General features: G+C 55.2%; 6 protein-coding genes across 6 annotated transcripts; 3 read left to right on the top strand and 3 right to left on the bottom strand.

The window, feature by feature from the left end:
- On the bottom strand, positions 1-2,381 carry B0H18DRAFT_1010949 (uncharacterized protein). The gene is made up of 7 exons (XM_048028957.1): positions 2,207-2,381; positions 1,749-1,852; positions 1,649-1,693; positions 1,033-1,518; positions 635-980; positions 361-571; positions 1-278 (listed from the first exon to the last, which is right to left on the bottom strand). Exons 1-7 carry the CDS (start codon positions 2,262-2,264, stop codon positions 218-220), a joined length of 1,311 nt encoding a protein of 436 aa, XP_047892660.1. The 5' UTR covers positions 2,265-2,381; the 3' UTR covers positions 1-217.
- Positions 2,382-3,128: 747 nt separating this feature from the next.
- B0H18DRAFT_1010932 (WD40 repeat-like protein) lies at positions 3,129-5,321 on the top strand. Its single transcript, XM_048028956.1, has 7 exons — positions 3,129-3,528; positions 3,587-3,700; positions 3,761-3,894; positions 3,949-4,096; positions 4,149-4,411; positions 4,464-4,782; positions 4,837-5,321. Exons 1-7 carry the CDS (start codon positions 3,298-3,300, stop codon positions 5,140-5,142), a joined length of 1,515 nt encoding a protein of 504 aa, XP_047892659.1. The 5' UTR covers positions 3,129-3,297; the 3' UTR covers positions 5,143-5,321.
- Positions 5,322-6,777: 1,456 nt separating this feature from the next.
- B0H18DRAFT_909066 (uncharacterized protein) lies at positions 6,778-8,167 on the top strand. The gene is made up of 2 exons (XM_048041531.1): positions 6,778-7,310; positions 7,366-8,167. Exons 1-2 carry the CDS (start codon positions 6,802-6,804, stop codon positions 8,084-8,086), a joined length of 1,230 nt encoding a protein of 409 aa, XP_047892658.1. The 5' UTR covers positions 6,778-6,801; the 3' UTR covers positions 8,087-8,167.
- A 701-nt stretch (positions 8,168-8,868) lies between these two features.
- B0H18DRAFT_877706 (CMGC/CDK/CDK7 protein kinase) lies at positions 8,869-10,346 on the top strand (the record flags this gene model as incomplete). Its single annotated transcript, XM_048040575.1, has 8 exons — positions 8,869-8,912; positions 8,960-9,009; positions 9,058-9,191; positions 9,241-9,420; positions 9,474-9,592; positions 9,642-9,828; positions 9,882-10,031; positions 10,086-10,346. 8 exons carry the CDS (start codon positions 8,869-8,871, stop codon positions 10,344-10,346), a joined length of 1,125 nt encoding a protein of 374 aa, XP_047892657.1.
- A 148-nt stretch (positions 10,347-10,494) lies between these two features.
- B0H18DRAFT_400136 (uncharacterized protein) lies at positions 10,495-12,871 on the bottom strand. The gene is made up of 3 exons (XM_048037922.1): positions 12,734-12,871; positions 11,866-12,684; positions 10,495-11,816 (listed from the first exon to the last, which is right to left on the bottom strand). The coding sequence occupies exons 2-3, from the start codon at positions 12,553-12,555 to the stop codon at positions 10,644-10,646; spliced, it is 1,863 nt and encodes a 620-aa protein (XP_047892656.1). The 5' UTR covers positions 12,556-12,684; positions 12,734-12,871; the 3' UTR covers positions 10,495-10,643.
- On the bottom strand, positions 12,677-13,404 carry B0H18DRAFT_400097 (uncharacterized protein). The gene is made up of 4 exons (XM_048037921.1): positions 13,266-13,404; positions 13,064-13,207; positions 12,734-13,014; positions 12,677-12,681 (listed from the first exon to the last, which is right to left on the bottom strand). The coding sequence occupies exons 1-3, from the start codon at positions 13,359-13,361 to the stop codon at positions 12,850-12,852; spliced, it is 405 nt and encodes a 134-aa protein (XP_047892655.1). The 5' UTR covers positions 13,362-13,404; the 3' UTR covers positions 12,677-12,681; positions 12,734-12,849.
- Between the last annotated feature and the right edge of the window lie 59 nt (positions 13,405-13,463).

Here is a 13,463-nt window from a genome sequence, read left to right as displayed (position 1 = left end):
GGACGAGCTGAACGAGCGATACAGTGATGACCATACATTACAATCAAGCTATGCTATGAGAAGCTAGAAATTGGTGATGTTTTACAGGGGTAGCGCGTTATGTATACAGCACCACCGGAGAGCAGAGGAGAGCAAGGCGACGGAAAGCGGCACAGCGAGTGAGAAAATCGATCCGGGGAGTCATACGTGATGTTGAGTGTTCAAGGATTCATGACGACTAGTGGGACGTATCGTGGCGCCGAACGCGATGCCTCAGCAGCTTCGTAAGAGCGTTCAACCTGCGCAGACGCGAATAAACCATCAGTCAGCTCACCGATCCGATGCAGCGTACTGCTGCACCTGCCTGAGACACACGCTCACCATCCGCCGAGCCGCCGCTGCTTGTCGCCGCTGCTGTGGCGGTGGGCGTCCCCGTCGGCCGTGGCAGCACGGACGGGTTGGTAGTCATGGTGGGAGCGCCGACTGTCGCTGGAGGACTGGTGCGAGTTCCGGTGCTGAGGGTCTCTGTACGTGTCCCTGCGGTGGGACCGGTCCCGGTCGGAGTTGTATGAATGGAGGGATGACGCGTGTGCTTCGAGGCGATGTCAGGTTGTCAGTACGCTTTGTGATCATGCCGATGGTCTACCGAACTCACCGTCGCCAAAGCTCGTCGGGGAGTCGACGTCCATAGCATCGCGGTGACGGACAGGAGCGCGGTCAACCGATGGCGCAGGCTTCGATGGATAGACGCGCGACGCCGAACTCACGCTGTTGGTGTGGTACGTAGGCGGGCGCGAGGTCGTATGCACCAGCTGAGGCTGTGCTGGAGGAGGCATGTAGTAGGACGAGGCCTGCGGAGGAGGACCTGCTGTGATGGTCTGCGGTAGCGAACGTGTGTACGCGGGAGGCGGTTGTGTCGCAGCGATTGGAAGGGGTTGCTCAACACCGTTGACCGTGTATCGTTCGCCGTCTGGAGACGAGTACACGACGTGTTCGTTGCCCTATTCAGACTTGTGAGCGTACGAACACAGACGACGACATGACGACGCTCACCCGTGCATCGCGACGTTTTGTTATCTGTTCTGTACGCCCGTTGATACTGCGAGTCATAGTGCTCTGCGATACCCACTGGCCACTGCGGCCAACTGCCTCGTTGACTTGGCTGTACGAACGGGTGTTCGGAGAATCCAGGAGCCCAGAGAACATGGGACCTGGCCCGAAGAGAGAGCCAAAAGGCGACCGAGTGGAGAGGCCGAACGGGTCACCAAACGGTGAGCGGGAGGACGAAGTCGGAAACGGATTGGAGAAGAATGGGTCATCGTCCTCGAAGAAACCCCGGTGGAGATTGTGGATATCGCCGAAGAGGGAGCTGAAGAGTTCGAAGGGGTCTGTGAAGGCGAATGACCTGCCGCCAAAGCCAGAGCTGAAGAAGGGGTCCGAAAAGGGCTGGTTGAATGAAGATTGGTAGTAGTTCTGCGACGCTCGTGCGTCTGGATCTGGTGCAGTAGGAGGCGGCCAAACACCGTGTCTATCGTATAGCTATGTGGAGAGTGTGAGCTCATGGCTCAGATTAAAGACCACAGCGAGAGTGTACACAACGCAGCGGTAGCATGCCTCAAGATCCTCCGCTGTAACTGAGACAGAGTGGGGTGGTGACTCGATCACTCACCTTGCGATTTTCTTCGTCGCTCAAGACCTCGTATGCGTTATTAACCTACAAGCACATTTAGTCGTTGCCCTGTTGATGTATGCCTCCAAGTCCAACGCACCTTGCGGAATTCCTCCGCTGCAGTGGCCTTGTCTGCTTCAGATGTTTGTAGCGAGAGCCTATCCGGATGCGTCTTCAGCGCACGTTTGCGGTATGCTTTCCGTACTGCAAAAGGACCGATATGTTAGCTCAGTTCGCAAAAGTATGTCGGGGTCCTGGGGCTAGGCCAGAATTCACGGTACGACAAATCGCGGACGAGCGCCACTAATGCGCGAAGACCACAGGGGAGCCCGTCTCACTGTCCAGCGAGATGCTCCGCTTTGCATGTCCAAAGAAATAACAGGGCTGCCCGTAGACGTTGGATATCTGTGTGGTTGTGCAACACTAGTCGGTCAATTGAACACTTGAACCCGAAGACTTCCACACCAAAGCGCCACCCAATCCTTTGCCGAACCGAGGAGATTAATTGGTCGAAGACCCAGACCCCAGCATCCCACGGCGACCCTACGGTAAACTCACCGTCTTCTGGAGATGCATTCCTGTCTAATCCGAGCGTTTCGTATAGGTTCGTCGCCATCGTGTCAGCTAGTAGTCAAGGGGAGAGTCAAGGGTAGATGGGTGGGCGCGGAGCGATATGAAACGCTAAAGACAAGGTTTTGAGGCGCGCTGACTATTGTCCGGAACGTAATAGAACGTTCAGGAGTGGAGGCCAGAGCGATGTATGAGCCGCCTCCCATATAAGGCTGTTCCCATCATATTCGGCCACCGCACGTGAGCCGGCGGATCTCAGATTCATGCAAGTTACTGTATCGGGCCGGGATCTCGGCCACCTTAGCACTTCAACTTGTCACCTCAGTCCAAAGGAAAGATAACTATCCTGATTGAGGTGAGAGTGGATGTTGATAAATCCTCGTTATGTGCCTCACTACTTACAATGATTTCAGGAGCATCCACACGAGCATCGTGAAGATCTTCTTGACGAGGGTACTAACAGACGCCCAGACGCCCTAGTCGACCAAGCGACTTCAATTAATGGTGTCGCACACGTCGCTGGAGGTTAATTACATCCCATTAGTATTCAAAATGACTGCTAAAGATGTCATGACTAGAATGGTACATTGCCAGGCTGGAGGACGGTGCGAGCGAGACAGAAGAATATTGATAATGTTCGGGCCCGTGATGGTGCTTAGGTAATACTCACCAAATCTGGGTATCATTGCTCGAAACACCACTCATACTCTCAAAATCTGCTGTAGGGGCTTGCAAGTGAGCACATGCAGAGATGGGACGTGTAGGTTAATGATAACATTGTATTTGTGGCCATGGAAAGAATAGCAGCTATGTGAGGCCTCAATACTAGTGACCGAGCACCTAGGGTCGCCGAGATCCTGGCCCGATACACTGTACCGCTCCGTTCCAGATTTTGCAAGTTAACTTTGGTCGTCTTTCCTCCTCACCGTCTAAGTAGAGGATTGTCCCTCCTCCTCTTCCCCGTCTAGAGGACTGTCTTCAGCTTGGCTTCAGCAGTGCTAGTTTGTCTCTCAGAGTGACTTGTGGAAGACCTTGTGGCAGTTTACGCCAACCCTCTCGAACTTGACAAAACTAGTGCCATGCATCTGCACGAATGCATTCTTTTTGCTGCAGGGCCCTCTCCGTCCATTCCAGGACCCGGGACGATAGCCTTGCACGACATACAGACCGGAACGTCTCTCGCATCCTTCAAGCAGACCTCGGCCGCAGCTCGCTGCACAGCGGTCGTTCAATCTCGCGAGGGTATGGGCGGGTTCATGCTCGCAGCGCAGCCGGACAAATCCATAATGAACGTGTATAATTTCCAGAAAGTGCGCGTCATGCATCTCTGTCGAATGCACCATAATAATCGCCTTGTCTGCATACTAGGATCAACTCGCTCTGAAGATCGTGCTGCCGGAGAAGCTCTCCGCGATCGCAGTAGACCCTCGAGGGGAGCTCTGTGCTGGAGGCACGGTGCAAGGGCGGATATTCCTATGGGAGGCTAGTAGTCTCGCCTATGTGAATAGTAGGCATGAAATGAAACAGGTTTGGCTGCAGTAGGTTGCTTCCGGGGTCATGTACAACGCATGGGATGCCCACTACCGACAAGTGAATGTCCTACGCTTCACCCAAGATGGCGCAGCACTTGTGTCAGGAAGCGACGACTCCAGCGTCAGCGTGTGGTCCGTGTCAAGGTCATTGATAATATTGCCGTCTCTCGTCGTCTCTTGACTTCTCGAATAACATAGATTGGTCGACGATGACATGCAGAACGACTTGCCGACTCCGTACTGCAACCTCTCCGACCACTCGCTACCAATCACGGATATAGTCTGCGGAGCAGGTAGCTTCCCATCCTGCCGCATCATCACTTCCTCGGCGGACCACACGGCGAAGGTCGGCATATGTTCTTCTTGTCCGTCGTATCACCCTGACCCAACTACACCAGCTCTGGGACTTATCCTCGAAAACCTTGCTCACGACCTTCCATTTCCCTCAAGCAATCGCCTGCCTCGCATGGGACGCCACGGAGCGCCTTTTCTTCGCTGGTTCCGCCGACGGTTCGATACACCAGGTGAATCTGTTCCGCCAGCGCGTAGACAAGTTTGGGCGGGCTGCGATGGAAGCTGTCGGGGGCGGCGGCGTGAACGATACGATCCGCATCAACGACGAAGACCCGCAGGCTGCGAAAAAGCGGCTGATATCTGTTGGGTAGGCCTCATGCCGCTTCGGAAGTAACGACTCCGCTGAACATTCTTTATAGCCAACCAGTTACGACAATGGCGATATCTCTGACATCTTCGCTGCTCCTGGTCGGCACCGCGACGGGTTACATCCACACATATGACATAGCCTCTCACCAGCTCCTTCGCACGCTCAGCTCGCACAAAGGGATGGTCATCACGCACTTGACGACGCTCCTCCGCCCACCAGATCTCGTCGGGCATGTCAGCCTCACCCTGACTGCGGGCACGGAGACGAAGGAAGTGCCCGTACGCCCCGTAGCGCCGTTCCAGCGCATGCGGGACGCGAAGGCGCGGGAACTACATGAGGTGGCCATGATGCTCCCACCACAACCAGCGGTACGTCCTGTACTCGTTCTGCAGTTGGGAGATACTGAGCGCTTGCTGGTCTAGACCAAAGCGGAGGTGTTCTTCTCTTATTCGCGGGAGGAGCTCCTCCGCGACCAGGCGCTCTTCGTCCAGACTGACGTTGGCGCCGGACAGCAGCCGGCGTCGGCGCAAGCGCGGCTGAGCGAGCTCGAGGCGGAGGTCGCGAAGCTGCGCGAGCAGCTCGGGAAGGCGAAGGGGATGAACGATACGATGTGGGAGACGGTGGTGAAGCAGATCGTGAACGAAAAGAAGGACAAGGCGGGGCCTAATGGACATGGTAAAGAGGACCCGGAAGAAGCAGGGAGGAGAAAGAAGAGAGGACGTACATGATGTTGTAGCTGTTCCATGTCAACGTACCCTTGTTCAGCATTCGGCTTGTCTTAGCTCACTGCATGTCCAGTTCCAATGAGAGATATTGTTGTGATCAGAGAGTTGTGCATATCATCGACGTACATGCGCCTCGGTCAAGCTGCCAGTACCGACACCGCTGGGAACTATCTGTCACGGCGAGGCGTTGGAAGCCGTCATGGCGCCAGGGACGACGCGCGGAGCTTCGCGGACAACCGTAGTAGGATCCCACAACGTGATGTGTATTCGGATGGGGTGTGAGAAGCCGTCTGAGTAGCCAGAAGACTTCAACGCACTTCCCCTCGGGATATACCTTGCCCACACGCCATCGAGTCCACACATCCTTTGACATCCTTGATGGGCACGATAGCGATAGATACACTGTGACTCACCGAAACACCGTGGACTCCCTCGCAAACGCGCCCTCTCCGCTAGCAATGCATCGATATGAGCATGTTTCGTGTTACCACACTGGCTTCCCTCGGACTCGACGTGCCTTGGAATCCAAAAACCAGTGGGCGCCAGGTACAGCAGTGGCACCCCCACCATTCGAGGACGGGAGACGTAGGCGATGGCGAGGTGGGTCTATGTGAGTCACCGGGTGATGCTGGCACAGTATCAGACCAGGCGGAGGAGCCGCGGGCGACGTGCGAGGGAGGTGGGAAGGCACGCGGCGATCGTGTGGGAGGTCACGAAACATATTGCGCGTGGTATTCCAGAGAGTTACTGAGATACCTGTCACAGATACGCCGATACAAATTAGGTGTTTGCCACAGGCCCGTGTACGTGGTCATGGTTAAGTGGGCTTACCCCAACCATCATGAGGGGCCCATGCCGGAGCTGCCAGGCCACATAGCACTCTGCTCGCCACAGCCATACTATTATGACCTTCAGAAAGTGCTTTCCCTGGCGGGTTTTGATGTGCAGCTGTACCCAACTGATAGACTCCCTAGGTATGACCTTGTACTGGCTTTTGCTCACACAGCTCTTTCAGGAGACATCCTGGCTTAGAAGATGTAAGTATGCACCACCTCTAAAGTCTTCCAACACTAACCCACCTTCATGACTGTCCATAGATTGAAGTGTAGACTGGTGTGTACCCGGCACAAAGCACTGGCTGTGCTCCATTGCCACGGGTCACCCGCGGCAATGGATCGCAGACTTGCTTTGTCTGCACACACTGCCTGTCCGCGAGTGAAGGGGAGACAGCGAAGGCAAATATTGACAATGTCGAACGTTCGCATTTAACTTTTAACGGTTGCGGTCGAGGAGACGAACGATCATGTGATCGCTGGATTTGGGCGGTCGCGACGCGACGCGTGCATCGTGTCTCCTTTGTCGACCTGCTCTTCCCCCTATCCTAGCTCAATGTGAGTTCTGTCGCGCGTTTCTGTGACTTCCTGAATTTTTGATCCAAACAGAAGACATCAATATCCACGCACGACAGACATGGTACGCACCCGACGCACGGAAATCGCCAGCGAGCAGGCGTCGCGACGGTCAACACGGAGAGTTGTCGCATACAACGGCAAGTCCAACAACAACAATGCACGAGCCAAGTCAAACCCGCGTCCCAGGTTTGCGGTTATCGACGAACACCGTTTGCCCATCTCCCCCGTGCTCGACACATTGTTCTACTTCATGGCGGAGCGGCACCAGGTTTTTCTACGCCGCACTGCGGGCGAGGAGCGGCCGTGGACAACCGACGAGATTCTACAGAAATATCCGTTCACGAACGTCTTTCGAGTATACGACCGGACGACGCAGTACATCCTCCGACACGTCATAAACCAAGGCAGTCAGGACCTCCACGAGTCGTGTTTCCGCGTCATCCTCTTCCGCGTCTTCAATAGAATCGATACGTGGAAGTATCTGAAGCAACAGTTTGGCGAGCTGACGTGGGCAGACTTCGATGTTTACTCGTACGAAAAGGTCCTCGAAGCGGCCGACGGTCCCCTTTACTCCCCCGCCTACTTCTGTCCGGCGCCCACAAATGTCGGTGGCAAAAGCCATTTTGCCCGTCATCTCCGCCTGGTCCAGCTGTTCATGGAAGAGAATCTGCCGAGGCAGCTGAAACGGTTCCGCTATCTCAAGGATGCCCACGGATGGTTGCGTCTCTTTCCGAGCATGGGCGATTTCACTGCGCTACAGTACGTTCCGTCCCTCAGCATTCATGAACGTCTATCCCCATCTGACACAATATAGGCTTGCGTTAGACCTTAACATGCTGCCGCACTTCAATTGGAGCGAAGACGAGTGGGTCGGTGTAGGGCCTGGCTCCAAGGCGTGCCTTCGCAAAATATTTGGACCGGGAGTGTGCTCGCATGAGCTCGAGGCCCTGCAGTGGCTGCACGCGACTCAGGACGAGCACTTCTCACGGTTGGGCATCCCGGTGGACCGCAGGCCGCGGCTGTGCCAATTGCGTCGTCCTGGCGTGACGATGGTCGACTTGGAACATGCGCTGTGCGAGTGCGAGAAATACTCCCGGGCGTTGCATCCGGACATCAAGGGCAAGCACACCAAGGTTGCGAAGAATGTCTTCGTTCCAACGCCGAAGCGTCCCACAGCAGACCTTCCTGTCAATTGGACCAAAACCTCGTCCCGACCTGTCAAGCTCACCCGCCCGCCCCCTGTCCATGCAGACGGTGATGAAGTCGAGTGGGAGATATCTCGTATTGTGTCAGAGCGAACCGAGGGGCCCGCCGGGCATTATGTGCTTCGATGGACGGGCTACGGTCCAGAAGACGATACCTGTCAGCCCGAGAAGGACCTCATCGGAGAAGCGCAAGGAGTCCTCAATGTCTGGAAATCGATGAAGGGGAGAATTCGGCAGAGATTGAGTGAGTATCAGACGCTGTCGAGTAGAGAACTCAAGGACAGGAAGTCGCAAATCGTCGAGGTTCCTGATGGACAGTATTTGTGGTAATCTATTACTCTCATAACCGAACTTTCCGTGCTTGGCTTTTATCGCTATGCAACAATGCTGTCATGCTTGACTCTGATACGCCGCAACCTGCCCACGTTCAATGTCATCTTTCCATTACATTGGGCCGTTGTACATTATTGATGCGAGTGGCCTGGTGTAGAGTTAGTCGATGCTTGTGAATCGCTTACCTAGTCCACGACTCGTCACTTGGCAATGCCGGAGCCTGGAAGACCTTCATTTCGATGACTTCGGACTCCAACCGGAGCGCACTGATTTGGATGCTACATGCACCTCTTGTGTCAATAGCTTAGTCGTACAGCTCCTATCAAGCTTCAATAGCCCAAATTTGACAATTGATTTGCACGTCAGAATTGCTACGAGCCTCTGAGTTGGGCGGGACAAATGTGCTGGCTGGAACACAGGATTGTTCCCCGACTCCGACTAGAGGGAGAGAGAAATTCACTTTGTCCATTGTAAGTCCGAACGATGTGGTTGGATGCACGAGTTGTGCCGCGGCGCAGGATCACGCTCACGTGAGCGCGCCTTGTTCCTATGAAGGATTGGAGATCTCAGATCCATGTAGACCGTGGCCGGTGGCTGAGCCAGACTCTCATTCAGCCTCTTGCGTTCATACGTAGTGTTCAGTGTTCCACCGGCGGATACTCCGGAAAGAAGACTTGAACAAAGGAAAGATTGCATTGCGTTCATAGGATACACAAAATATCCCGATACGCAAGTACACGACGTTCCACGTCGCGGACAGACGCTAGCGTTGGAAGAAGATGGATGCTGTAGAGAAAGCGAACACTGATAGGCAGAAGAGATGGTAACGGTCTGAATGTTACTTTTGATCTTATACTTATGATAGAGAAGGGCGAAGGACCAGAAGATTGGTGAAGGTACCTACGCCGTGGTATACCGAGGTAAGCCAGCCTGAGACGGAGAGCCATCAGTCTGATTTGCCTATACAGGTCGTGAAATAGCGACAGGACGAAAAGTTGCTATAAAGAAGATCAAAGTAGGCCAGTTCAAGGATGGACTGGATATGTCTGCCATCCGCGAAGTGAAGTACCTCCGTGAGCTGAAGCACCAAAACGTCATTGAGGTAGGTCTCTTCGCCACTCGTCCGTGCCGGTCTAATACCAAGTGTGCAGCTCCTCGACGTCTTCTCATCGAAGAAAAACTTGAATCTTGTCCTCGAGTTCTTGGACACTGACCTTGAACTGGTCATTCGAGATCGGTCACTGGTCTTCCTCCCTGCCGACATCAAGAGCTGGATGGCTATGACCTTCCGTGGCCTGGAATTCTGCCACAGAAACTTTATATTGCATCGCGTAAGACATCTGTGTCAATGCTGTCAAGGCTTTGACACAACTTTTGTTTGCAGGATCTGAAGCCCAACAACTTGCTCATTGCCGCGAATGGGCAACTCAAATTAGCCGATTTCGGTCTTGCGCGGGAGTTCGCGGACCCTGGTTACAAGATGACTTGTCAGGTCATCACACGGTCCGCGCTTTCTCAACCACCCTCCCGTTTTCCATTCACACATTTGCAGATGGTATCGACCACCGGAATTATTGTTCGGCTGTCGATATTATAGCACTGCCGTAGACGTCTGGTCTGTCGGTTGCATCTTCGCCGAACTTATGCTCCGAACGCCATACCTTCCCGGAGAGAGCGACATGGACCAACTGAAGACCACCTTCCGTGCTTTGGGCACGCCGACAGAAGACGATTGGCCGGTACGATTGATCACTACCCTAATTACTGTCTATTGACTTTGACCGTGTGACAGGGACACACGAAACTGCCTGACTACGTTCCTCTAGGACAGTTCCCAAAGACACCATTACGGGAACTCTTCAGTGCCGCAAGTCCCGAATGTCTCAACCTTCTCAGCAAATGCCTCATATACGAGCCACGTAGGCGGATCAGCGCCAAAGACGTGAGGCTATTATCTGTAGAGACTGCACGCTTCATACTAACCCCTTCGCCGAAGGCCCTATACCACGCTTACTTCACGTCACATCCATATCCTACACATCCATCCAAGCTTCCCAAGCCTGCCACTAAGGCGACTTCAAATCTCCCTCTGGAGGAGCTTGACGGCAATGCGGAGCCTAATGGCAATGGGCCTGCCGTCAAAGCCAACCCGCCGAACAAGCTCAAGCGCAAACTGTCGTCTGACGACGTCGACAGTGGCGGTCGTTCGATTGCGCGGAAACTCGACTTCACACAACATCGGCCGACGCCACAATAGGCCACGACGCGGGTCAGGATGATGGCAAAAGGGACATGTCACGTCCCAACGTTCTCGACGTTCACATCAATACGCTAGGGTAGACGTACGCGTCACTAATATGTACGAGTAGAAACGGACTGCAGTGTACGCTACGGGGAAGGACTATGTAAACCGTTCTTGGGGACATTACGGAGTGACGGACAGCAGGACAGCAATGTGATACGAGATGGTATTCAGACAACTCGAAGCGGAAGTCATCCGCAAACTTAGGGAGCATAGCACAAGAAAGTATCGAAGGGCTCAGACAAGGGAAAGCTACCGCGGCCGCGGCGCTTCACACACCATACATTTCTCTTCCACCTCGGCCCCGTTGGTGCACATGCACGTGGAACACGTCCAGGAGCCTTCCTGGGGTATGGGCCTCGCCAGCTTCACCGCACCCCAGTCAAACCCTGCCTGTTGTACTTTGGGTGCCCCCGGGCGAGGTGCCTCGCATACGGCGCACTTCTCCGTCACTTTGGCGTCGTTCGTGCACATGCACGTCGAGCATGTCCACGAGCCCTCCGGCTTCGGCGGTGGTTTCGCCATGCCCGCACCTTCCCAGTTGAAGCCCTTGTTGGAGGACGATCCTGCAAAGGCGGTAGAGCCTGTTGTACTGCTTGTAGACTTCCCGGCGTTACCCCGAGAACCGGTACTCGTACTCGGTCCTGCACCAGGTGATGACAGGGCGGCCTTCAGGTCGTACGTACGAAGTTCAGCCGGGCGCATCGCCTTCGCTTTATCCTTTGCCGATTGCGAGACGTCAAGGTGGGTCGGCGATACCATGAACTTATACGTAGGGAGATCGTTCGCGCTCTTCTCGGCCACGATCGCTTTGGCATCTTGAGGATGAGTGGAGGCCTTCTTCTCCTGTCTAGTTGACTTCGCGAGGGGCGCAGCCAACGGTACCGACTTCTTCAGAGCAGGTGGTACCGGTGCAGGTTCTGGTACGTCTTCATCATCAATGAAGACCTGGTGGCGCAGCCCGGACGGTCTCGAAGGCTTGTGCTTATTGTGGCCAAGGCTCGAACCGGGGATTCCGGCTCGTACAGGTGCAGGCGGCAGTGCTGTAGTAGGAGATGCGTTCCTGCTAGCGGGTTTACTGCTCTCATCGGGTTCGATCACCTCAGATGGCAATGTGTAATCCTGGGGTCTGCGAGGTCCGTCTTCGTCAGGGACTTCCACAATCTCCACCGACGGAGGTCTGACTCGGCTCCTGCCATTCGCAGTAAGCGCGGCGGCGTTCGTTGTCTTTTGCTTCTTCTGCGGCGAGCCCTCTCCATCATCGACGTCCTCGTGCGTGACGGAGACTTTCGCACCGAAGCCATTCGGTTTCGGCCCTGCTGCGGCCTCAACGCGTGCTTTCCTGCGCGGAATGGGGGGCTCGGTAGCCTCACTGCCAGTCTGAATAGGCTTGATATCCGGCGCAGGACGTGCCCGTTTGCTCCCCTACGAAGACATGAATACCTCAGAGCTGAAAATATTTGAGCGTACTCACGGTTGGCATAGTCGCCTCGATGGTCTCCACTGATGTAAGGGCAGGTTCTGCAGCAGGCGGTGCTGCCTCAACAGAAGGTTTCGACGCAGTTTTCGGTCCAGTCTTCGATGCCTCAGCTCCTCGAGGCTTCCTCTGCGGAGGTTTCTTCGCAGGAGGCCGAGGTAGCACACTGGCAGTCTGATATGGATTTTGAATGTCTGGATTGGTCTTCGGGGAGATCTCCTTGATCAATTGGGATAGATACGCCGCAGACTGAGTCTGCTTGCTAGCGAGGGCGGCGACGACTGTGAAGACGGAGAGTCCGACTGGCCCCATGTTGACGCAATGGCGAAGGGTTGACAGGAGTAGTTGGTTTCGCAGACCTGCGAACGGGTGTGGTGGGAGATGCGCCATTAATCTTCGGCAGTCCGTTGCCATTGATACACCTCTAGCACTGATGCTGGAAGGTCCTGCTGCAGGCGATGTGGCGCCGTTCGTGGCAAGCGAACTGCTAGCAGACACACTTGACGAGATGGTTCGGGGAGCAAACAGATCTGGGTCAGCACCAATCCGTCGACGTTTGCCGTCCGCAGGAGGCTTCTCTGGTGCGATCCTAAGAGACGGAGCGGGACGCTGCGGTGGTCGAATCCTGGCGAGTGTACCGATTTCGCGGACGGGCACTGCCGCCACCACGTATGACGTACGGACCATTGGGATTCTTTGACAACATCTTCCGATTGCCGTTGCTCGCACTGCCAGGCGTGAATGTAGCCTGCGCAGGTTCTGGGCTCAGCGACGAGGTGGAGAACCTGAACGGCTCCGCCTTGTCGTCGGGTTCTGCTGCAACAGCGTAAGCAGAGACACATAATGATTGGCTGAGGAAACTCACCCTCGACTCGCCCTGCGAGTAGTGCTAACACCCCTGCATACTCAATCCGCGTCAGAGGCCGATCGCCCTTGCTCCGCAGGAACTCTTCTACAGCCCTATTGTTGGAGCCTCCGAGATCAGTTGGTCCAGCAGTGACGCAGGACTTTGTGTATCCGCCGATGCTTTCGATTCGGGAGAATGCTGAGTATGGGATGTGGCCGGTCCGGTGGAGCATTGCTAGCAGGTCGTTGTTCATAACCTGAGAACGAGGATGAGGAAGCATATGGTCTCTGGTCGAGCATCTGCATGCGGAGAGTGAGATACACCGAGAATGACCTGAAGACGACGTACTTCGCGTCCTCGCATGCTTAGTGCGCGGGCCGCGGTGGATTGTACGGGTTCGCTTGTCGCCTCTTCCTCGACCTCTTCATCTCTGGAGGGGGACAACGCGCGTAATGGATTGAGGTAACTGAGGACGTCCGTCCAAGCCCAAGACTAGGCACGCGAAAGGATTAACAATGAGCTCTCTGAATAGCAGCACCGCGTGGCGTACCGATTTCTTGGGTGCCGGACGACTGTAGGGCAGAGCCGCGTGTTTGCGCGCGGCGCGTCGGCTTGCACTGGAGCTTGAGCGTGCTACGCCGCTCATGGTGGTAGAGCCAGGGAGAATACAGGGGGGCCCAGTGAAAGGGAGGGGAACAAGAGCAATTGTGGGCAGCGCGCGCATGCGAAGGGCATGACAGTGGCCTCA

This window comes from Fomitopsis serialis, assembly GCF_022376445.1.
Source record: "Fomitopsis serialis strain Sig1Antser10 chromosome Unknown B0H18scaffold_39, whole genome shotgun sequence".
NCBI lineage: Eukaryota > Fungi > Basidiomycota > Agaricomycetes > Polyporales > Fomitopsidaceae > Fomitopsis > Fomitopsis serialis.
The sequence above is the reverse complement of the archived record's forward strand: the minus strand, read 5'-3'. Positions and strand labels throughout refer to the sequence as shown.